At 61.8% G+C, this 21,087-nt stretch overlaps 2 protein-coding genes across 4 annotated transcripts; both read right to left on the bottom strand.

Annotated features, from left to right (window-relative positions):
- Positions 1–6,421: 6,421 nt before the first annotated feature.
- On the bottom strand, positions 6,422–11,196 carry LOC311428214 (delta-like protein 3). The gene is given in 11 exon segments (XM_084539746.1): positions 6,422–7,144; positions 7,279–7,637; positions 7,640–7,737; positions 8,476–8,545; positions 8,547–8,735; positions 9,140–9,331; positions 9,333–9,437; positions 9,440–9,516; positions 9,954–10,011; positions 10,169–10,390; positions 10,999–11,196. Coding segments are annotated over 11 exon segments (1,602 nt in total). The 5' UTR covers positions 11,050–11,196; the 3' UTR covers positions 6,422–6,963.
- A 467-nt stretch (positions 11,197–11,663) lies between these two features.
- On the bottom strand, positions 11,664–20,360 carry PRX (periaxin). Of its 3 annotated transcripts, none has more exons than XM_084539722.1 (13): positions 20,111–20,360; positions 19,835–20,028; positions 14,864–15,082; positions 14,383–14,563; positions 14,247–14,278; positions 13,720–13,741; positions 13,457–13,515; positions 12,886–13,005; positions 12,695–12,799; positions 12,494–12,592; positions 12,239–12,395; positions 12,025–12,131; positions 11,664–11,918 (listed from the first exon to the last, which is right to left on the bottom strand). In XM_084539722.1, exons 1-13 carry the CDS (start codon positions 20,340–20,342, stop codon positions 11,814–11,816), a joined length of 1,632 nt encoding a protein of 543 aa, XP_084395848.1. In that variant the 5' UTR covers positions 20,343–20,360; the 3' UTR covers positions 11,664–11,813. The 3 variants fall into 3 exon arrangements, 2 of the variants coding, with proteins under 2 accessions (XP_084395848.1, XP_084395849.1); XR_014687611.1 differs by having other exon boundaries at positions 11,887–11,918; positions 12,239–12,375; XM_084539723.1 differs by lacking the exon at positions 12,025–12,131 and having other exon boundaries at positions 12,239–12,375.
- Positions 20,361–21,087: the final 727 nt, after the last annotated feature.

The raw sequence follows: 21,087 nt of genomic DNA on the forward strand, positions 1-21,087 counted from the left end.
CTGCCCTCACTCACCGCTGAGGATTTCATTCAGCTTCTCCTCACTCTGGTCCTTGCAGTAGCGCGCAGCAACCCCCTAGATTTGCCAAAGATTTTAAACTCAACTGCTTTGTGATTGCTATGACTAAAATAGCTAGCAATCACCACTTCCCATGTGGCTGCGGGCTCTGAGGTTATATTTGTATATATAAAGAAAGGTTTGGGCTAATTTCAGTTGAAATATTTTCAGTTACTTGCTTGGCCATATTGTCCTTTCAATATTCAAATCTGAAGCAAAACCACAGGAATTGTTGCTTCTAGGAATAGCCCAGTTCTCTTGTCTGCACTCTGCATTCTGTTGAGCTAAACCATATTTAAAACCAAACCAAACCAAACTAAAAAACAAACAAACAAACAAACAAAAAAACATCTGCTGTTCCTCCTGCTCTCTTTATCTCTTTCTCCCTTTTTGTGCTTTGCCCTTCCCCTTTCCCAGGTGACTGGAGTGGAGTGCTAGGCAGGGTGTAATGGTATACGAGTCCCAGGCATCCCATCAGAGCTCCTTATGCCCGAGCTGCTCTTTAGGGTAAGTGCTTTGTTTTTCCTTTAGCTTGTTGCAGGGTTCTTTAGGTGGGTCAGAGTCTGTGGGCTGATGCATTTCCAAGTTGAGAGAGGTAAGCAAGTCTTTTTGAGGTAACAGCTAGTAGCTTTTAGAGCAAAGCAATCTATATAGTAGTAGGTGCCTTTATTGCATGCAGCTCTTCTTCAGGTGAGTAATTCTTATAGCATGTTTACGGATAGGATGACGATGTTACTTTGTGTGTTTGCTTTGTGCTTCTAGGTTCCTTGTGATTTTTCCAGAATAACAGGGCTTACTGTGAATGTGACCTTATGTCTTCACCTGTGTGTCAAATACTGTCAAAGTTACAGCCTTGGTGGTAAAGTGATACATGTAGAGCAGGGCTTAGGGAAAATGTATCATCCAAGTTCCCTGTGCCAGTATGTATCTGAAAACAGCAGCAGTAGGCTCCTAAGGTGTAGTCTTTTTCAGGGTTAGGAACAGTTTGTTATATTTTTGGAGCTTTTTCCTGCTGTTTTGCTGGCTGTAAATTTTTTAGACCTTGTAGCCTGCTAGATTCTAAGTGCTTGGAATTCCCTTAGTAGAGGGATATTTAGCAGAAGTTGCTGGCTAACTTGGTTTTGGGACACGGTGGGGTACGCTTCTGGTTTTGGGTTATGTTTTGATCTCAAGATAGATCAAGCCATTTGTGTAACTCTCCAGAGGATTTACAAAGAGCTTCAGTATGCACCGCAAGAGTCTTGACCACATAGGCACAATATTACCAAGAGACTGAGCAGGGTCACCTTTTTCAGCTGTAAAGGATAAGTCTGTGATTCCCTCTATCGGGGCATCTGTGTATTCATGGCCTTTTGGCATTTGTGGACCTGGGTTTTTTTTTTTCTGTCTCTGGTCTCTGTGCTTGAGTCCTCTGCAAGGAGTGTGAGAAACACTCCGTAGCCAATAACTTAGGCTCAGGCGAGGATCTCAGTGAAGTAGTAATTTATTCGCGATTGCAATGGCGGGCGCCCCACAAGCAGGAGAGAGCGCATCTACTAGTTCCAAAACACAGTTTATATACCTTTTGATGGCAGGACCCTCCCCTGTTTCCCCACTGAGTGGGTAATCCAGATTCACAATCTATCTGATGCTTCACAAACAATGCATGGCCTTCAGTCGCCAGCCTGTTAAATTTCAAATTTCTTTTGACATTTTTACTGCTTGAAGTGGTAATGTTTCTTCACTTATCTGACTTGACTTGACACCATGATTTTCACCTAATTGTCCTAAGGAGTCTGATTGTCTGCATTTTACAAGGTTGCCTGCTAAACTTTTCTTATCACTGTAAGCATATCTCAGTACCACATTCCCTCCTTCTAAACAATGTAACTCTGCAAAAACAACATTTCTATTCCCACAGGAGCTGTACTGTTTGTGTGTCTATCATGGATATGACCTTCTCTCTTTGTTTCTCATAGCCCAGGGCATAGGCACGGACTAAGCTGGAAATTTGAACAAGGCATGAGGATGAGTGGATGGCACTGTGGGCCATGAGTTGGTCAGTTGGTTTTGTTAGTCTGTTTTGCCTGGCAGGCAGGCTTGGCAAGAACCTTGTGATGGCAGCATTCATCTTCTGCCGTGTTCCTGTGTCACGCCAGGCATCAGCGGTTCCAGTTCCTGAAATGCTAGAGATGCTGGGAGCGCTAGAGGAGCTGGGAGCGTGATGCATCTCCTTGGGATGTTAGGTGAACAAAGCAGTGGTACTGGGTTGGGGCACGTGGCTCTGGGGCTTCTTGGCTGTTGGGGTAGGGGAGAAAACAAGAGGGGTGGGTATAGGCTGTTTTGTGGATTATCACGTTTGTCTGTTCTTTCTCTTTGGTCTAACCCATGTGACTTTGGCTTGGCATGGTGAATGGATGCACTAAACCTTGATCGGGAAGGTGAGTGGAGAAAAGATGGAAAATGGGAATGGTTTTTGGTTTGGTAGTCTATCGGTCCACCTCTGGGTGACTCCTCTTTTCAGGGCATGAAGAAGAATCTGTCGACATCCTAGTTGGCCTCTGTGGTCCACACTGAGGATGGATTCTGACCCCTGAGAATTAAATCAAGGGGAAAATACTGTGTGTTGGGGATGGTTGGCAGGGGGCGGTGGGGAGTTGTCCAGCAAGTTGTCTATCTGACTTGAGTAGCTGTGGTGGTTTTACCATGCTGGGCAGCTAAACCCCAGAACCGGTCTCTCACTCCCTCTCCTTTAGATGAGGAGGGGGAGAAGTAAAGCAAAGAACAACTCACGGGTTGAGATAAGGATAATTTAATTAAAGGGAAATAATTGTAATAATTAAATAAAGACTACCATGAACTAAACAATTTAACTAAGGGGAAATAAAAAGGGAAAGGGGAAAAGGGAGGGGAAAAGTAAAAATAAAAAGAAGGGAGGAAAACAAACAAACAAAATAAATGAAAGCTATATGGAAGTGCAGAGGAAAGAAATTACTCTCTACTTCCCACAAATGAGCCATGATTGACCACGTCCTTGAAGCAAGGCCTCAACGCACGCAGCCGGTGTTCGAGAGGAGGACCGACGTCTTCTCAACGAGAGCCCACCCCTCCCCTCTTCTTCCTGTTTCCACCTTTTATTGCTGAGTGTGACACCACATGGTATGGAATATCCCTTTGATTGGTTTAGGTCAGCTGCCCTAGTGATGTTTCTCTCCTCACTTTTTGCCCACCCCCTAGGAGGGTTAGAGAAAGGCCCAATGCTGTGCCACTGCTGCTCAGCAGTAGACACAACACTGGTGTGATAACACTGCTGTTCCAGCTACAAGTACAGAGTACGGCACTGTATGGGCTGCTGCCGGGAAAGTTAACATTCCAGCCAGACCCAGTACAGTAGCAGAGCAGGTCGGTTGACTACCATTCTGCTTCTGAGGAGGGTGTTGCATTGGAAGAAGTTTGGCTGGCGTGCCAGTTCCCGATGGCACTTTATTTCTGCAGGTGAAGAGGAGCCTCGTACCTGAAGCCATGTCCTGGTTAGCCTTGGTGTTCCTTGATGAGGATGGAACCTGCCTCCCAGCATTGCCAAGCTAAGCTGGGGGACAAGCGATATGTTTAGGGGTTGTGAATGGACACACAGGGCAAGGGTCTGTGCTTTTAAGTCGTTGCAGCAGATGGGACTTTTCAGGATTGGTCACGGTCAGGCAGGGGGGTTGGGTCCGTCAGGTAGAGCATGAGCATGTGCCAGGCAGGGCAGTTCCAGGTCGGACGGAGAGAAGGTGCAGAGTCCTGTTGCCTGTGGGGTTGTGTAAAGGCTCCGCAGGGGAGTTCAGGTGTACCCAAAGGCTTCTGTTGGGAGCACTTTTGTATGGGGGAAAGTGGCGCTACTGGGCTGGGGGAGTGATACTGGGCATTGGGATGGGGGATGAGGGGGGTGGTACCTGCACTGAGGGGGGTGCTACGGGGATGGGGGAGGAATGCTGGGAGTGAGGGGTGGGTACTGGAACCAAGGAGATACTGGGACTGAGGAGAGGGGGTTACTGGTGTGGAGGGGGTGTACTGGTGTTATATATGGAGTGGTAATTCGTGTTGAGAAAATGGTTGATATTAATAAAGAAGGGGGAGATTTGGGAATGTGGCCGTGGGGGTTGGAAAGCCCCATGGTTGAGATAACATGAGACTCTTAATGACAAGGCCATCAGGAATATAAAAGAGTTTAGAGGGAACAAAGACGGGTGATTCAGGAGACTCCATGCAGTCTGGGGTTTCTTGTTCTCCAGCCAGTAAGGCATGGATGTTTCTGGGTGTTTGCTGTTGTTGTTACATTCAAAGTTGTTTGACCAATGAAAAGTTGTTTTGAAAAGAACTGCTGTGGAGAGAAGGGTATAAGAGGGGAGCCTGCCCTCAAGATAAAAAAAGAAAAAGGCAGCACGATGAAGTTACATCAATAAAGAAGCAGAAAAAAGGAGTGAAGAGGAACAGGCTGGCAGAATAGAGACCAGGATGGGAACAGGCATTTTGATTGCCTCATGAAGATAGGTTTGGCCAAACTCAGCAAACTGCTCAGAGAAGCTCGCACAGAAAGTCGCTGGTAACAGGCGCACTAGGGCTGGAGAGAAGCTCGAGTCGAGAGAAGCGGAACCAGCACACAACTGCCTCTCGCTGGTCAGCAGTTGCGCACTATGGGGAATCATATGTCCTTAGGAACAGACTGTCCTGGTAACCTTACAGCTTATTCTCCTTATTAACGATAGGACAGTTTGTGATCCTGAAACAAGGGACCAAACTGATTGCAAGGTGTGGGACTCTGCAACTGAAAACGGCAAGGTTGCAGTGGGATTGCTCGGCACCTGGCGAGCAGTCTCTGAGGCCTTAAAGAGCCCTGTGGGACCACAGCCAGAAGCATGTGGTTTGCCAGATAGTGAGGGAGCTGCGGGCTCCTTCACTGATCCGACTGCTACGCCATGGGCCCCTCTGCTGCTACAGCCATCGAAGGCTTTTGCTGTTACACCCCTGGTGACCCGGACGTGCCTTTTGGCCCAGGCCCTATGGCCTTGAAAAGGAGATGGATATGCTTTTCTTCGATCTGGGAAGAACGGGATACATAAGGCCTGAAGACCGAGTTGCTTGACAACTTAAAGCAAGACATATTGTTCAAAAGGAATGGAAAATGGAGACTGTTAAGTCATGGAACTTAAAGGATTGTTACCTTTTCTGATTGAACATATGTATAGGCGTACTCAATTTTAGTAAGTTATGGAACTTAAAGGATTGTTTGTTACCTTTCCTGATTGTACATATGTATAGGCATACTCGGGTTTAGTATGTAAAGCAATGTTCTGTATATTTAGAATGTTTGATGTTCGTGTGTGCGTGTTGGTGGAGCATAGACTCCCCACACACCCAGCGCTGTTTACTTGCCTTTTCTACCTTTTAGAAATATTTGTTTTATCAATATTATAAAATTTAGATTGAGTTGAGACTTCATTTATAACAATCCCATTCCCACCCTTAGGAGCTCAGCACCCTTTATGCTCCATCTGTCCCCTTTTCCTGCTGTTTTCCCCCAATTTTGAGGGCTCCGGTGGGGCTTTGCGTCCCTCCCAGGGTGGTAGCATTGCTCTTCCCCCCCCCCCCCCCCCCCTTTTCCTGCTGGTGTTTTTCTTGCCAAACCTCCCTTATTTAGGGTCATCCGGGAGGTGTTGGTGGGTTTTTGATGCGCAGCAGGGGGGTGGAGGTGCAAATTGCCCCCCCTCATTGGGACATCTAACGGGCAAGGGGGGGCTATTGAGGGGGTGACAAGGACATCAGCAGGGTGGCAAGTGCGAGGAAGGAAGCAGTGTTTTTGCAGTAGAAGGTGGCTTTGTATTCCAAAGGGATCACGCAGGCAGGACTGTGGCACAGCAGGATGTGAAACAGGTAAGGGGAAGGTCCCATGGTCCTGAAGTAAGGAGGACGGCTCAGAAAAAGAGGGCAAAATCAGTAAAACCGAAAATCACAGGCCCTCTAGGCATGGGAGAAGAACGGAAAGAAAAAAGGGAGAAATTAAACGGTTGGTCAAATAAAATAAATAAAATAAAATTGTTCATATAGGGTATAGAAAAGTCTTTGAGTAGGTTGTGAACCTGTAGTACTCAGCCAGCGAGGAAATGGGGGAGAAATCATGAGAAATCAGCATCAGAAATAGGGAATGTAGCTTCACGGATCACCCTGTCTGGAAAACTTATTGGGATTTTTTGCACAACTTTCATCAGCCCCACGTGGGACTCATTCAGCCCCAGCCCACGGCTCCTGTCCCCACTGTGTGTGCCCCCCCAGTGCCCCCTCCTCAAGCACGCGCAGCGCCTCCAGGGAAAAAGAAGAGCACCAACACTGCTGCGATCCCCACAGCAACAGCCTCTCAAAGGACTTTATTGGGGCAGAAATGTCCTGATTGCGGGTCACAAACACCCCAATATCGGGGCACAAACTCTCGGTATTGGAACACAAACATCCTGGTATCGGGGCTCAAATGGTACGGTATCGGGGCTCAAACGTCCCAGTATCGGGGCACAAATGTCCCAGTATTGGAACACAAACATCATGATATCGGGGCACAAACTTCATATCGGGGAACAAACTCTCAGTATCAGGACAAAAACATCCCGATATTGGGGCACAAACATCCCAGTATTGGGGCACAAAGTCTTGGTATCAGGGCACAAACATCCTGATACCAGGGCGCAAATGTCCCAGTATTGGGACACAAACGGCCTTGTATCGGGGCACGAGTGTCCCAGTATCAGGTCACAAACTCTCGGTATTGGGACACAAACATCACAATATCGGGGCTGAAACAGTATTGGGACTCAGACGTCCCGGTACCAGCAAAAAACCCCTCCCCTCCTTCTCCAAAGCCCTCTCTGGTGTCTCGTGGGGTCCATCACCGCCGCCTCAGACCTGGAAGGTGCCGGGAGGGTTAAAGAAGAAGAAGAAGAGGACGAGGAAGGGGCAGATACGCTCCGAGCACAGGGTCCTCATCCTCACCTGTGTGGCCGAGGCCCGGGGTGGCAGAGGCTGCTCTGTCCCTGGGGGGCTCACCCCAGGACCCCCCCCTGGCTCCAGAGTTCGGCTGCTGGTGAGAAAAAACACGTCAGCCGTGCGTCCCCCACTTGCCCCCAGTTGTCCCCCCAGGACCCCCAGCTTCCCCCTTGTCCCCCCGCGCCCCCCAGCTGCCCCGCATCCCCCCCCCGTACCCCTCACTCTCACCTCTCCCCCCCCGCCGCCCGCCGCCTCCACCCGCGGGCCGCCAGCACCAAACCGAGCCCGGGCCCCAGGAGGGCGACGGGGAGGGCGCAGGCGACGGCCAAAGGCGCCGGGGGCTGGCGGCGAGGAGCGGCCGGGGGTCCCCCAACCTCTTCCTCGCAGCGGGGGCCCATGAAGCCGGGGGGGCAGGCGCAGACGTGGCCGGAGAAGTGGGTGTAGCAGGTGGCACCGTGCAGGCAGGGGCCCGAGGCGCAGGCGTCGGCGCGCAGGCGGCAGCGGGCGCCGGCGTAGCCCAGGGTGCAGGAGCAGGTGAAGGCGTTGGCGCCGTCCACGCAGGTGCCGCCGTTGGCGCAGGGGTTGGGGCGCTGCAGTCGTCCACGTTGTGCTCGCAGCGGGGGCCCGAGAAGCCCGGGCGGCACCTGCAGAGCACGCCGCGGCCCCCCAGGTCCAGGCAGTGCCCGCCTGCGGGTGCGGGGAAGGTCGGGGGGGGGGGGAAGAGGGAAAGAGATGGGGGTCGGGGATGGAGGGGCGCATGGGGAGTTTGGGGGGGGGATTAGGGGGGTTTGGGGGGGGTGGGGGGGGGAGAGGGGGATTGGGGGGAGTGGAAAGGGGGCTGTGGGGGGGAGAAAGGGGGCCTGGGGGGGGAGAGAGGGGGTCTGGGGGGGTTGAGGGGGGTCTGGGGGTTGGGAAGGGGGCTGTGGGGGGGAGAGAGGGGGTCTCGGGGGGTTGAGGGGGTCTGGGGGGGGAGAAAGGGGGTCTGAGGGGGGAGAGGGGGTCTGGAGGGCAGAGAGGGGGTCAGTGGGGGGGGATTGAGGGGGTCTTGGGGGGGAAAAAGGGGGTCTGGGGCGGAAGAGAGGGGCCTTGGGGGGGGGAAAGTGGGCCTGGGGGGGGATTGAGGGGGTCTGGGGGGGGAGAAAGGGGGTCTGGGGCAGAAGAGAGGGGGCTTGGGGGCTGAGAGATGGGCATGGGGAGGGGAGAAAGAGGGACTTGGGGGGGGGGGCACACTGGGAGGGATCACAGTCGGGGGGGGGGCACCCGGGGGGGGTCCCAGTGGGGAAGTCACACTGGGGAGGGTCCCAGCAGGAGGGTCCCAGCGGGGGGGGGGAGGGGGGCACCCAGGGGGTCCCAGCAGGAGGGTCCCAGCGGGGGGGGGGAGGGGGGCACCCAGGGGGTCCCAGCGGCCCTCCCCCCCCCCCTCACCGTTCTGGCAGAGGCTGTCGGCGCAGCGGTCGGCCCGGCGCTCGCAGTTGGAGCCGTGGAAGCCGGGGGGGGCAGCGGCAGCTGTAGCCGGTGCCGGGGGGGGGCGCGGGGGCGCAGGCCCCCCCGTTAAAGCAGGGCCCAAGGGCGCAGGGCGACGGCGACGCCTCTGGCACCGGCTCCGCTTCGGGGGCTCTCGGGGACGGGGGGCGCCCCAGGGAGGGGGGGTCGCAGCGCGGCCCCCCCAGGTCGCTCCTAAAGACCTGGTGGGGGGTGGGGGGGTCACCGAAAGCATCCCCGGGGGGGGCACGGGGAAGGTGGCACCCAGGAAAGGTGGCGGGGGGGGGGGGGCGTCCTAAAGGTGACGTAGGGAGGGGGGGGGGCCCGAAGGTGGCACAAGGGGATCCCAGAGGTGACCCGGGGGGGTCCCGAAGGTGGTGGTGGGGGTCCCAAAGGTGATATGGGGGGGGGGTGTCCCAGAAGTGGCACAAGGGGGTCCCAAAGGGGTCCCAGAGGTGGTATGGGGGGGTCCCCAAAGGGGTCCCAGAGGTGACCGGGGGGGGGTCCCCAAAGGGGTCCCAGAGGTGACCGGGGGGGGTCCCCAAAGGGGTCCCAGAGGTGACCCGGGGGGGGGCGGTCCCAAGGGGGTCCCCGAGGTGTCACTCACCGTGCTGTTGGCACCGGGGGGGGCACAGCCCCAGCCGTCTCCCCTGCACCCCCCAGCCTGGGGACAGGCATCGGGGGATGCTGGGGAGGAGTGGGGGGGCGCTGGGCACTCCCGGGGGGGGCAGCAGCGGGGGGGCCAGCAACGGCGGTGCTGGGCTGGGGGGGGGCGGCGGCAGGCGGCGGGGAAGGGGGGGGCAGCGGCGGGGGCAGGGGGCGGCCGGGGGACACGGGGGGAGGCAGCGGGGGCCGCGGGCTGGGGGGCGGCAGCGCAGGCGGGTGCCGAAGCGCAGCCCCCCCCCGGGCCCCCCCCCCGCCACGGCCCCCCCGGCGCCAGGCGCTGCCTCGCCACCGCTCGGCCCAGCAGCCGGCCCTGGGGAGCTGCGAGAGCCGTCAGCCCCCCCCGCACCCCAAAAAAAAAAAAAAAAAAAAGTCCCCCCCCCCCCACAATGTGCCCACGGGGTCCCATTTCCCCCCCCCCCCCCCACAACCCAATACTTTTTCTCCTCTGCTTGCCCCCCCCCCCCCCAAATGCCCATTTGCAACATCCAAACTCCCACCTCCCACCCCCAAATCCTTGTGTGTCCCCCCCCCCAAATAAAATCAATAGGGTCTGTGCCCCCCCAGCACCCTATGGACCCCCCCAATCCCCAATTTTTTTTTTCTCCTCTGTTTCCCCCCCCATCCCAAATTCCCATTTACAACACCCAAACTCCCACCTCCCACCCCCAAATCCTTGTGCCCCCCCCCACATAAAAGCAATAGTGTCTGTGCCCCCCCCCCCCAGCACCCTCTGTCCGTCCCCCCCCCCCACTCACCCCCAGGCCCTTTGGCCTCATCCAGCCGCCAGGATTCGACCACGAGGGACACGGTGCCCTGCTCGGGGGGGGGGGGGGGGGGGGGGGGCAAAAAATGGGGCGGGGGGGGTCAAATCTATGGGGTCCTAGGGACCAGATTTTTTTTGGGGGGGGTATTTATAGGGAGCCAAGGTCTCAGCTCCGTGGGGGGGGGGGAGCACGGGGGGGGTCCTCACCGGCCAGGGGAAGGCGAAGGGCAAGCGGAGCAGGCGGGGGGCACCCGGGCTGGGGGGGGGCCCGGGGGGGCTGTGAGCGACCCCCAGGCTGCAGCCGATCCCCCCGGGGGGGCGCAAGCAGAGGCGAAAGACGAGGCGGCAGGAGGGGGGGCCCCCGCACGGCCCCCCCGGGCCCCCCCACGCCGACAGCACCCGCAGCTCCAGCACCCCCCCGGGCTGCACCTGCATGGGGGGGGGGGGGGGGGGGGGTCGGGGGGGGCATCGAGGACCCCCGGTAAGACCCCAATGCCCCCCCCCCCCCCCCCTTGGGGAGCACTAAACGTCCCAGAGCCGCCCCCTCCCCCAGGAAAACCTAAAACACCCATTGGGATTTGCCCCTCCCCAGCACCCCAAAAGCCCCCCCCCACCCCCGTCCCTAAATCCACCCCCCCAGCACCCCCAAAAGCCCCCCCAGTTCCCTGAAAGCCCCCCCCGGCACCACCAATACGCCCCCCAGGACCCCAAAGCCCCCCCCCATGTTGCCAATTACACCCCCCCCAGCACAACAAAAGCCCCCCCGTGTCCCCAATTACACCCGCCCAGCACCCCAAATCCACCCCCCAGCACCCCAAAAGCCCCCCCATGTCCCCAATTACACCCCCCCCAGCACCCCAAATACGCCCTCCCCCCCCCGGCACAACTCTTCCAAATCCCCCCCCCCCCCCCAAAGACCCTCCACTGCAAGCTTTGAGGGCAAAGACCCCCAAAACACCCCCCGGGGACCCCCCCCCCCCCCAAAAAAATAAATCCACCAAGAGCCTCCTGAAGAGACCCCCCCCGGCCCCTCTCACCGGGGGGGGGCAGAGCAGGGCCAGGAGGGCAGCCAGGAGCAGCGGAGCCATGGCCTGGTGCTGGGGGGGGGGGTCCCAGCCTGGTGGTCCCGAGGCTCAGCGGGGTCTGAGCCCGACCCCCCCCTGCCCCCAGGAACTCCTTGGGGAGGGAAGGGCCAGGGGAGAGCCCGCCCCAAAGCCCACCCCCCAAAGTGGGGGGGGGGGGGGGGGGCACAGCCCCCTACCATCCACACCCCCCCCCCCCCCCAGGCAAGACCCCAAAGCCCACCCCCAAGAGGGGGGGGGAGTACCCCATAAAGACCCCAAAGCCCAACCCCCTACCCAAAGCCCACCCCCAAAAGGGTGGGGGGGGGCACAGCTCCCTACCAACCCCCCAAAAACCCCAAATCCTGGGGACACAGTCTTCCCCCCCCCCCCCAAATTTTAGGGACACAGTCCCCCCAATAAAGATCCCAAATCGGGGGGATGCAACCCTCTGCCACCCCTCCCCCAAAGACCCCAAATTTTAGGGATGCAACCCCCCCATAAAGACCCCAAATTTTAGGAACATAGCCCCCCCCCCCCCCCCCCGCCGCATAAAGACCCCAAACAAGGGGAGGGGACCCCCGCTGTGTGTGTGTGTGTCCCCCCCCACCCCCCAAAATCACCACGCAACAGCCCCCACCTCCGCCAACTCCTTTTATTTCCCCCCCCCCTTGCGGGGTGCAACCAACCCCCACCCCCAAAAAAATACAAATAAAAGCTGGGGACGCGGTGAGGGGGGGTCGGCGACGATGTGGGGGGGTCGGGGACGAGGCGGGGGGGGGTCGGGGGTGTCACTGCTGCTTGGAGTGGGGCCAGAGGCGCCGGGCGAGGGTGCCCAGGAAGAGCCCCGGCGGCTTCTTGCCCTGCGCCAGCTCCGCCAGCCGCTGCTGCTCCTCCTGCAACGAGACCCCAAAAACCCCGTCAAACCCTTTTTTCGGGGCCCCCCCCCCCCCCCCCCCAAAAAAAAAAAAACCCCGGCGAACGTCCCCGAAACCAAACGACCTCCTCGAGCTGCGAGCGGCGCCGCTTGAAGGCGGCCAGGGGGTCGTCCTCCAGCGCGTAGTTCTCCAGCACCGCGCGCACGTCCTCCACCCCGCTCAGCGCGATGGCTACGGGGGGGGGGGGAAAAAAAAAAAAAAGGGGGAAGTGGGGGGGGTGAGGAGATAGAGGAGATAGGGAAGGGTTGGTTTGGGGCGCTTTGGGGCTTTTTGCTCACTTTTAAGGAAGGCGGCCAGGTCGTAGAGGGCGCGGTCGTCGGAGCTGCCGTCCCAGCGGCGCAGCGCCAGCCCGTTGTAGGGCTGCAGGCAGAAGGCCTCCTTGCGGCAATCCACCACCACCACCTTGGCGGGGTCTCTGTTGAGGCACGAGATGTCCTGGGGGGGGGGACAAGGGACAGCGAGGGGGTGGCAGGGAGCTCAGAAACCCCCCCCCGAGGTCCCCAAAACCTCTCCACCCCCCCCGCCCCACAAACCTTGACGTGGTGCCCGTCCATGTAGCGCGTGGCATCGCGGAAGAGCCGGTAGGAGACAAAGCCGTGCGGGTCGATGCTGTCGATGAGGGGGAAGGCGGTCTGGGTGGGGGCAAAAGAAGAGGTTTTTTGGGGTCACATCACCTTTTTTTTTTTTTTTTTTTACAAGGGGGGGCCTCCCTGTTGTGGGGGGGGGGCGCTGACCATGCCGGTCTCAGAGGTGAAGACGACGATCTCGTAGAGGGGGGCGAGCTGCTGCAGGAGGCTCTCGATGCCCGGGCGCTTCTTGAAGCGCCAGCCGGTGACGAGCTGAGGGGGGGGGGGGACATAAAAATGACAGCTGGGGGGGTGACAGCGAGGCGGGGGGGCACACAGGGCCCGGGGGGGGCACTCACCGACCACTCGGGGTGCAGCAGGACGTCGGTGAGCTCGATGACGAGGGTGTAGGGGGGCTGGTAGTAGGGCTCGCGCAGGGGGTCCGGCAGCAGCTTGGGGCTGGTGGGCTCAATGATCATCTGGGGGGGGGGTTAGGGGTGAGACCCCCCCCCCCTCAAATAAAGGGGGAGCCCCCCCCCCAACTTGGGGAGAGCCCCCCCTGGAATTAGGGGGGCGGGGAAGTCTCAAGTTGGGGAGAGGAGACTCTCAAATGGGGGAAGGGGGCAGCCCTCAAACCGGGGGGGGCTCAGATTATTAGGGGGGGCAAATTATCGGGGGGGGGGCTCCAATTATTGGAGGGAACAGGGGGAGCCCCCAATTACTGGGGGGGGGAACGGGGACCCCAAAACCAACACCCGACGCCCCAAAACGAGGACAAAGCCTCTCAAAAGGGGACCCCAAAACGGGGACAAATCTCACGGGGGGGGGACACTCAGGGGGTGCCCCCCCACCCCTGCGAGAGACAAACAGCCCCGAGACAAAGCGAAATTGCAGGAAATTGGGCAAAAATCCCTCCCCCCCCCCCCAAACCTGTCGGTAGTCCTTGAAGTATTTGTAGGTTCGGCGCAGCTGCTGGATGCCCACGGGGTCTGCGGGGAAAAAGGGGGGGGGGCGAGAGCCATTTGGGGGCCCTGTGTCCCCCCCAGCAATGCCCCCCCCCCCTTAAATTCCTTTTCTGCATGGGAAAAACCCGGAAAGCGCCAAAATTCCATCGGGGGGTGTGAAAAACCTTATAAAAGGGAGGGGGGAGGTGACAAATGGCCCCGGGGATGCCTGGGGGGGGGGTCACTCACCTCCATCGAACTCGTCAGGGACCTGGAAAAAATAAAGAGGGGGGGGACAAGAGATAATATGGGGGGGTGACCCCATAAAAGGGGGGGACCCCATAAAAAGGGGTTGGGGACAGCAGGAAGGGGGGGGGGGGGGACACCTCAAGGGGGGGGGGTCATGGGGACAATTTGCAGCTAGGTGGGGATTTTTTTTATGTGGGGGGGGGGACTTCCTGAAAGCCCCTTGATGTCCCCAGTGAGGGCTGTTGTCACCTCCGCCCCCCTGGGGACATCAAAGCCCCCGAATAATCATAAAAAAAAGGGGATTTGGGGAAAAAAAAAAAAAAAAAGGCTGGCGGGAGGAGGGGGAGGGCACCAAGTCCTGCCCCCCCCCCCCCCCCGGGGCGGAGTCCCTGGAATGGGGTAAAAAGAGCAAGAAAAGGGGGCAGGGAGGGTGTGGGGATACTGAGGGTAGGAGGGGGGCTCGGGGGATCAGAGGGGTCCTGGGGGGGTCCCAGGGGCCCGGGGGGGGGTCCCGGTGGTGCCCTCACCTTGGCCCCGTGCTCGTCCACGGCGTTGCTGCCTGCGGGGAGGGAGAAGGCGGCGTGAGGGGGGGGGGGGGGGGCGTCCCGGTACCGTTTTTTGTTGTTTTTTTTTTTTTTTTTTTGGGGGGGGGGGGGGTCTCACCGAAGACGTAGACGATGGCCAAGCCGGTGCCGGCGCCCAGCAGCCCCCCCAGGCGCAGGGCCAGGCGCCGAGCCCCTGCCAGCCGCTGCCGCCGCCGCTCTTCCTCCTCCTCCTCCTCCTCCTCCTGCTGCTGCGAACGGGAACCGGGACGGGGGGGGCCCGGGGGGGGCGCAGCCGCTGCCTGGATAAAAAGAAAGGGGGGAAAACGGTGAGGGAAGGGGGGGGGGGGAACCGGGAGAGCCCCCCCCCAAGGGAACCGGGACCCCCCTCAAGGGAACCGGGACCCCCAAAGGGAGCCGGGACCCCCCCCCAAGGGAACCGGGACCCCCCCAGGGGAACCGGGCCCCCCCCCCCCGGTATACGGGACCCCCCCGGGACACTGGGAGCCCCCCCCCGGTAATGGGGAACTGGGAACCGGAGCCCCCCCCCTCCCCCCGGTTTCCCCTCCCCCCCCCCGTGACCGGGACCCCCCAGCCCCCACCTGGTGCCGCCGCAGCCGCTCCTGCAGCAGCTCGGCGGTGCCGGTGCCGGTCCCGGTGCCGGTGCCGGTCCCGGAGGCGGCCCCGGACGAGGCCCTGAAGGCCCCGGCCCGGCCCCGGCGGGCCCCGAGAGCGGCGCGGGCCCCGCACGCAACCGCCGCCCGCCCGGCCGCCGCCATCTTCCCGCAGGCCCAAGGGCAGCTGCGCAGGCGCGGCCCCGCCTTCGAGCGCCGCCCGTCACCGCCGGCGGCCAATAGGAAAAGAGGGTGAGGCGGGAGGGCCAATGGGGAGAGGGGGGCGGGGAAGGGGGCGGGAGGTGGGTGGGGAGCAGGGTGGACGCGCGGTCCTAGTGCCCGGCGCTCGGTCCCAGTACCCCCCTCCCCCTCCGTCCCAGTAATCCCAGCCCCCGGTCCCAGTACGGCCCCCACGGTCCCAGTCCCCCTCCTCCCTTTCGTCCCAGTATCCTCCCCCTCCGTCCCAGTAACCCTCCCAGTCCCAGAACACCCCCCCCCCCCATCCCAGTATCCCCTCGGTCCCAGTATCAGCCCTCCCAGTCCCAGTGTCCCAGTGGGGCTGATGGGACCCCAAAACCCGGGATATGGGGTTAATGGGGACATGGGGACATGGGACTCATGGGGACGTGGAGTACCAGGGACCCCAAAACCTGTGTGGTGTGGGTTTAATAGGGACGTGGGGGGCACTGGGACATGGGGCAGCAGGGATCCCAAAACCTGTGATGTGGGGTTAATGGGGACATGGGGCTGATGGGGATGTGGGGGACATGGGGCACATGGGGACATGGGGCACCTGGGACCCCAAAACCCATGATATGGGGTTAATGGGGACATGGGGCTGATGGGGATGTGGAGCTTATGGGCATGTGGAGCAGGTGGGACCCCAAAAGCTGTGGTATGGGGTTAAAGGGGCTGATGGGGATGTGGCAGACATGGAGCAGCAGGGACCCCAAAACCCATGATATGGGGTTAATGGGGACATGGGGACATGGGACTCATGGGGACGTGGAGCAGCAGGGACCCCAAAACCTGGGATATGGGATTAATGGGGACATGGGGCTGATGGGGATGTGGGGGACATGGGGCACATGGGGACATGGGGCACCTGGGACCCCAAAACCCATGATATGGGGTTAATGGGGACATGGGGACGTGGGACTCATGGGGACGTGGAGTATCGGGGACCCCAAAACCTGTGTGGTGTGGGTTTAATAGGGACATGGGGGACACTGGGACATGGGGAAGCAGGGATCCCAAAACCTGTGATGTGGGGTTAATGGGGACATGGGGCTGATGGGGATGTGGAGCTTATGGGCATGTGGAGCAGGTGGGACCCCAAAAGCTGTGGTATGGGGTTAATGGGGCTGATGGGGATGTGGCAGACATGGAGCAGCAGGGACCCCAAAACCCGGGATATGGGGTTAATGGGGACGTGGGGACGTGGGACTCATGGGGACGTGGAGCAGCAGGGACCCCAAAACCCATGATATGGGGTTAATGGGGATATGGGGCACCTGGGACCCCAAAACCCCTGATATGGGGTTAATGGGGACATGGGGACGTGGGACTCACGGGGACGTGGAGCAGCAGGGACCCCCAAACCTGGGATGTGGGGGTCCTGGAGAAATGGGGTTAATGGGGACGTGGAGCAGCAGGGACCCCAAAACCCGGGATATGGGGTTAATGGGGACATGGGGACATGGGACTCATGGGGATGTGGAGTATCGGGGACCCCAAAACCCGTGATATGGGATTAATGGGGACATGGGGCACATGGGGACATGGGGCACCTGGGACCCCAAAACCCGTGATATGGGGTTAATGGGGACATGGGGACGTGGGACTCATGGGGACGTGGAGTATCAGGGACCCCAAAACCTGTGTGGTGTGGGTTTAATAGGGACATGGGGGACACTGGGACATGGGGAAGCAGGGATCCCAAAACCTGTGATGTGGGGTTAATGGGGACATGGGGCTGATGGGGATGTGGGGGACATGGGGCACATGGGGCACCTGGGACCCCAAAACCCCTGATATGGGTTTAATGGGGACATGGGGCCAATGGGCATGTGGAGCTTATGGGCATGTGGAGCAGGTGGGACCCCAAAAGCTGTGATATGGGGTTAATGGGGCTGATGGGGATGTGGCAGACATGGAGCAGCAGGGACCCCAAAACCCGTGACATGGGGTTAATGGGGACATGGGGACGTGGGACTCACGGGGACGTGGAGCAGCAGGGACCCCCAAACCTGGGATGTGGGGGTCCTGGAGAAATGGGGTTAATGGGGACGTGGAGCAGCAGGGACCCCAAAGCCCGTGATATGGGATTAATGGGGACATGGGGACGTGGGACTCATGGGGACGTGGAGTATCGGGGACCCCAAAACCTGTGTGGTGTGGGTTTAATAGGGACGTGGGGGACACTGGGACATGGGGCAGCAGGGACCCCAAACCCCCTGACATGGGGCTCGTGGGTACATGGAGCACGGGGGGGGGGACACACGGAGCACCGGGGGGGGGCTGTCCCATAAGGCTGACCCCAAAAGCCCCCCCAATAACAGAGCCGGCTCCTGGCGCCCACCTTTATTCCAGCACCAAGGGTTTTGGGGGGGGCGGGGGGGGGCAAAAGCCGGGGGGGCCGTGTTAGCACCAGCACCCCCCCCCCGCGGAGAAACTGGGGAGGGGGGAGGGTTAAAATTGGGGTGAAAAGGGGGGAAAAAAGAACACCAAAAAGCTGAATTAGGATCTTCGGGGGGGGGGGGGGAGTGGGGTTAACCCCCCCCCCCCATGGGCCGATGGCGCCGCTCCTTCCTCACCGGTTCACCTCCTCCTCCTCCTCCTCCCCCGGGGGGGGGCTGCGGGCGGGGGGGCTGAGCTCCAGCCGGGGCAGCTGGAATTTGGGGTCCCCCCCCCCGGCCCCCAGCCCCTCTTCGGCCCCCCCGGTCAGCTCGGGGGGGCACTGGGGGGGGGCGAGCTCCAGGCGGGGCAGCCGCACCTTGGGCTGCTTTTGGGGGGGCTGCGGGGGGTCCCCCCCCACCGAGAAGCCCACCTTGGGCACCCAGCGCCGGGGGGGAGCCTCCGGCTCCGTTTTGGGTTTAGAAAAGCCCCAAAAGGGGCCCCCCCCGTTTTCCTCGGCCCCCCCCCCGGCTTTGCCCTTCACCAGCACCAGCACGGCCTTCCTCACGCTGCCCATCCTCATCCTCGCCTCCGCGCCTTCCCCCTCTGCCGGGGGCAAGGATTTGGGGGGCTTGGCCCCCCCCGCGCCTCGCCCCCCCCCGGCTGCTTCTTTGCCCCCCCCGAGCCCCCCGGGGGCCGCCAGCTCCAGCTCGGGCACCTTCAAGGCCGGCCTCTTCCTCGCCCCCTCCTCAGCCTCCCCCCCCCGCGGCCTCCCCCCTTCCGAAAAGCCCACGGCGGGGATGGAGACCCCCAGCCCCCCCCCAGCCCAATTTTTGGGCCCCCCCCCCAGCAAGCTCTCGGCGCTGCCCCCCCGCCCCGCCGGCCGCGCTTTGAGGTCGCCCCCGCTGCGGATGTCGGGGCTCGAGCCCCCAAATTGGGGCAGCCTCGCCCCCCCCCACCGCCACCCCCCCAGCTCCCAGCCCCCGGGGGGGCCCGCTTTGGCCCCCTTCACTTTGGGGGGGGCCGATTTGGGGGGCTTGGCCTCGGGGACGCCCGCGTCCCCCCCGCTCCCCAAAGCCACCTCCAGGGCCACCGCGGGGGCGGCCACCTCCAGGCCGGCCACTTTGGGCCCTTCGCCCCCCTCGGCGGGCGTTTTGGGGCAAGAAAGGCCCAATTTGGGCAATTTCCCTTGGGCGCCGGCTTTGGGCAGCGCCAAACCCACCTCGACCTTGGGGACGGCGATGGCCAGCACTGGTGCCACCGGTGCCACCGGTGCCACCTCCTTGGGCGCGGGGGCGCCCAGCCCCACCTTGGGGACCGCCACCTTGGGGACCGCCACCTTGGGGACCCCCACTTTGGGCACCCCCACTTTGGGGACCGCCACCTCCACGGCGGGCAAGCGGGGGCCCCCCCCCGGCTCCGGTGTCCCCCCCCCGGGCTCGGTGAGGGTCCCCGGCAGCGCCACCTCCAGCGCCGCCGCCGCCTCCCTCACCGTCACCCGCGGTGGCCGGGGGGCTTCGGGCACCGCGCGGGGGGGCGAGGGGGTGGCGGGGGGGGGCAGCAGGGCCAGCTTGGGCAGGGCCAGCTCCACGTCCACGGGGGGCGACGGGGGGGGCTTCTTCTTGAGGGGCGCCAGGCTCAGGAGGTTCTGGGGGGGGGGACATAAAGCGTGGGGGGGGGGGCGTGGGGACGGCCAGCGGGAGGTGGTGGCGCCCATGGGTGTCCCCTTGTTCCTGGTGACAACCGTGGGTGTCCCATGTCCCTTGTGTCGCCCACGAGCACCCCACGCCCCCAGTGCCACCCATGGGTGCCCCATGTACCCGGTGCCACCCATGAGCACCCCACGACCCCAGTGCCACCCATGGGTGTCCCACATCCCTTGTGTCACCCACGAGCACCCCACACCCCCAGTGCCACCCATGGGCACCCAGTGACACATATGGGTGTCCCATATCCCCAGTGCCACCCATGGGTGCCCCATGCCCCCAGTGCCACCCACGAGCACCCCACAACCCCAGTGCCACCCATGAGTACCCCAGTGCCACCCATGGGTGCCCATATCCCCAGAGCCACCCACAGGCACCCCATGCCCCCAGTGCCACCCATGGGTGCCCCACGCCCCCAGTGCCACCCATGGGTGCCCCATGTCCCCAGTGCCACCCATGAGTACCCCAGTGCCACCCATGTGTGCCCCATATCCCCAGCGCCACCCACAGGCACCCCATGTCCCCAGTGCCACCCATGGGTGCCCCATATCCCCAGCGCCACCCACGAGCACCCCACGCTCCCAACGCCGCCACCCCCACCCCCCACCTCACCCCTCCCCCAATCCCCGTCACCCACCAGCCTGGCCACCTTGGCCTTGGGTCCCTTGCCCTGGGGGGGGGCTGCGGTGGTCCCGGGGGGTCCGCGCCCCCCCGGCCCGGCGCGCTTGAGGCAGACGGAGACGCGGCAGGGCTGGGCGCAGCGCAGCACCCGCGCCGCGTCCTCGCACCGCACGTCCTCGAAGAAGACGCAGGCGCTCAGCAGCCGGTCACCTATGGGTGGGGGGGGACGGGAGGGGGTGAGGGTGGCTTTTTGGGGTGGGGGGCGCCGATGATAACGCGGGGAGAGGCTGACCTTGGCGGAGGCCGGAGCCGCGGTGAGCCTCGCGGACGTAGATGCCGTCGCGGCCGCCGGCCAGGAGGATGTCGCCCGCGCCGGCCTCCACCACCACCTCCAGCAGCTCCTGGGGGACACCGCGGGGGGTGACACCCGAGGGGGGGGGCTCCCAAAATGGGGGGGCACCCAAGGGTGGGGAGCGCCCAGGTTCGGCATCCGAGCGCCCACGTCCTCCCTCCCCGTCCTCCATCCCCTCCGGCCTCCTCTTCCTCCTCTTCCTCCCCCCCTTTCTCCCTCCTCACCTCTCCGCTGGCCCGGGGGGGCTCCATGGTGCCCGGGGGGGGGCCTCGGCAGTGCCCGGGGGTGTCACCAGCGTCACCACGGGGGGGGGGGCTGCAGGAGACGGGGCAGAGACACCGCTGAGCCCCCCCAATGGAACCTCTTGCGATGCAACCCCCAGCACAGCCCCCCTCCCGGTGCAGGCCCCCCCTTAAAGCCCCCTATTGAACCCCCCCATTGCACCCCCCCTACTGAGCCCCCCCCATTACAGACCCCTATTGCAGCCCCCCAATTTTACCCCCCCATTTCAAGCTCCCCTGTAGCACCCTCTCCCCAAATCACCCCCCTCCAGCGTGTGGGGGGGGCACATCCCCATCCCTATCACCCTCCATGGGGACCCCCCCACCCCCCCTCGACACCCCAAAACCTCTCCAATTCCCCCAAAAGAACCTGCAGCCACTTCAGCCCCGTCCCTGTCCCCCGGGGCCGGCAGGGTGGCAGGGGGACATTTCCTTCCCACGCCACCAAAGGCCACAGCTCATTGCTGGCATTCCCGCGGCGGGACGCACCCCGAAACACGTGTCCCCCCCCCCGCAAGGTGCCACCCCCGTGCCCGTGGGGACAGCGAGCCCTTTGTCCCCAGCCTCTCGCCCCCCCCGGCCCGGGGAATGCCGGGCATTCGGGGCGCTCAGCACAAACCCCACGGGGGTGGCACC

This window comes from Aythya ferina (assembly GCF_964211825.1).
Source record: "Aythya ferina genome assembly, contig: HAP1_SCAFFOLD_36, whole genome shotgun sequence".
Taxonomy (NCBI): domain Eukaryota; kingdom Metazoa; phylum Chordata; class Aves; order Anseriformes; family Anatidae; genus Aythya; species Aythya ferina.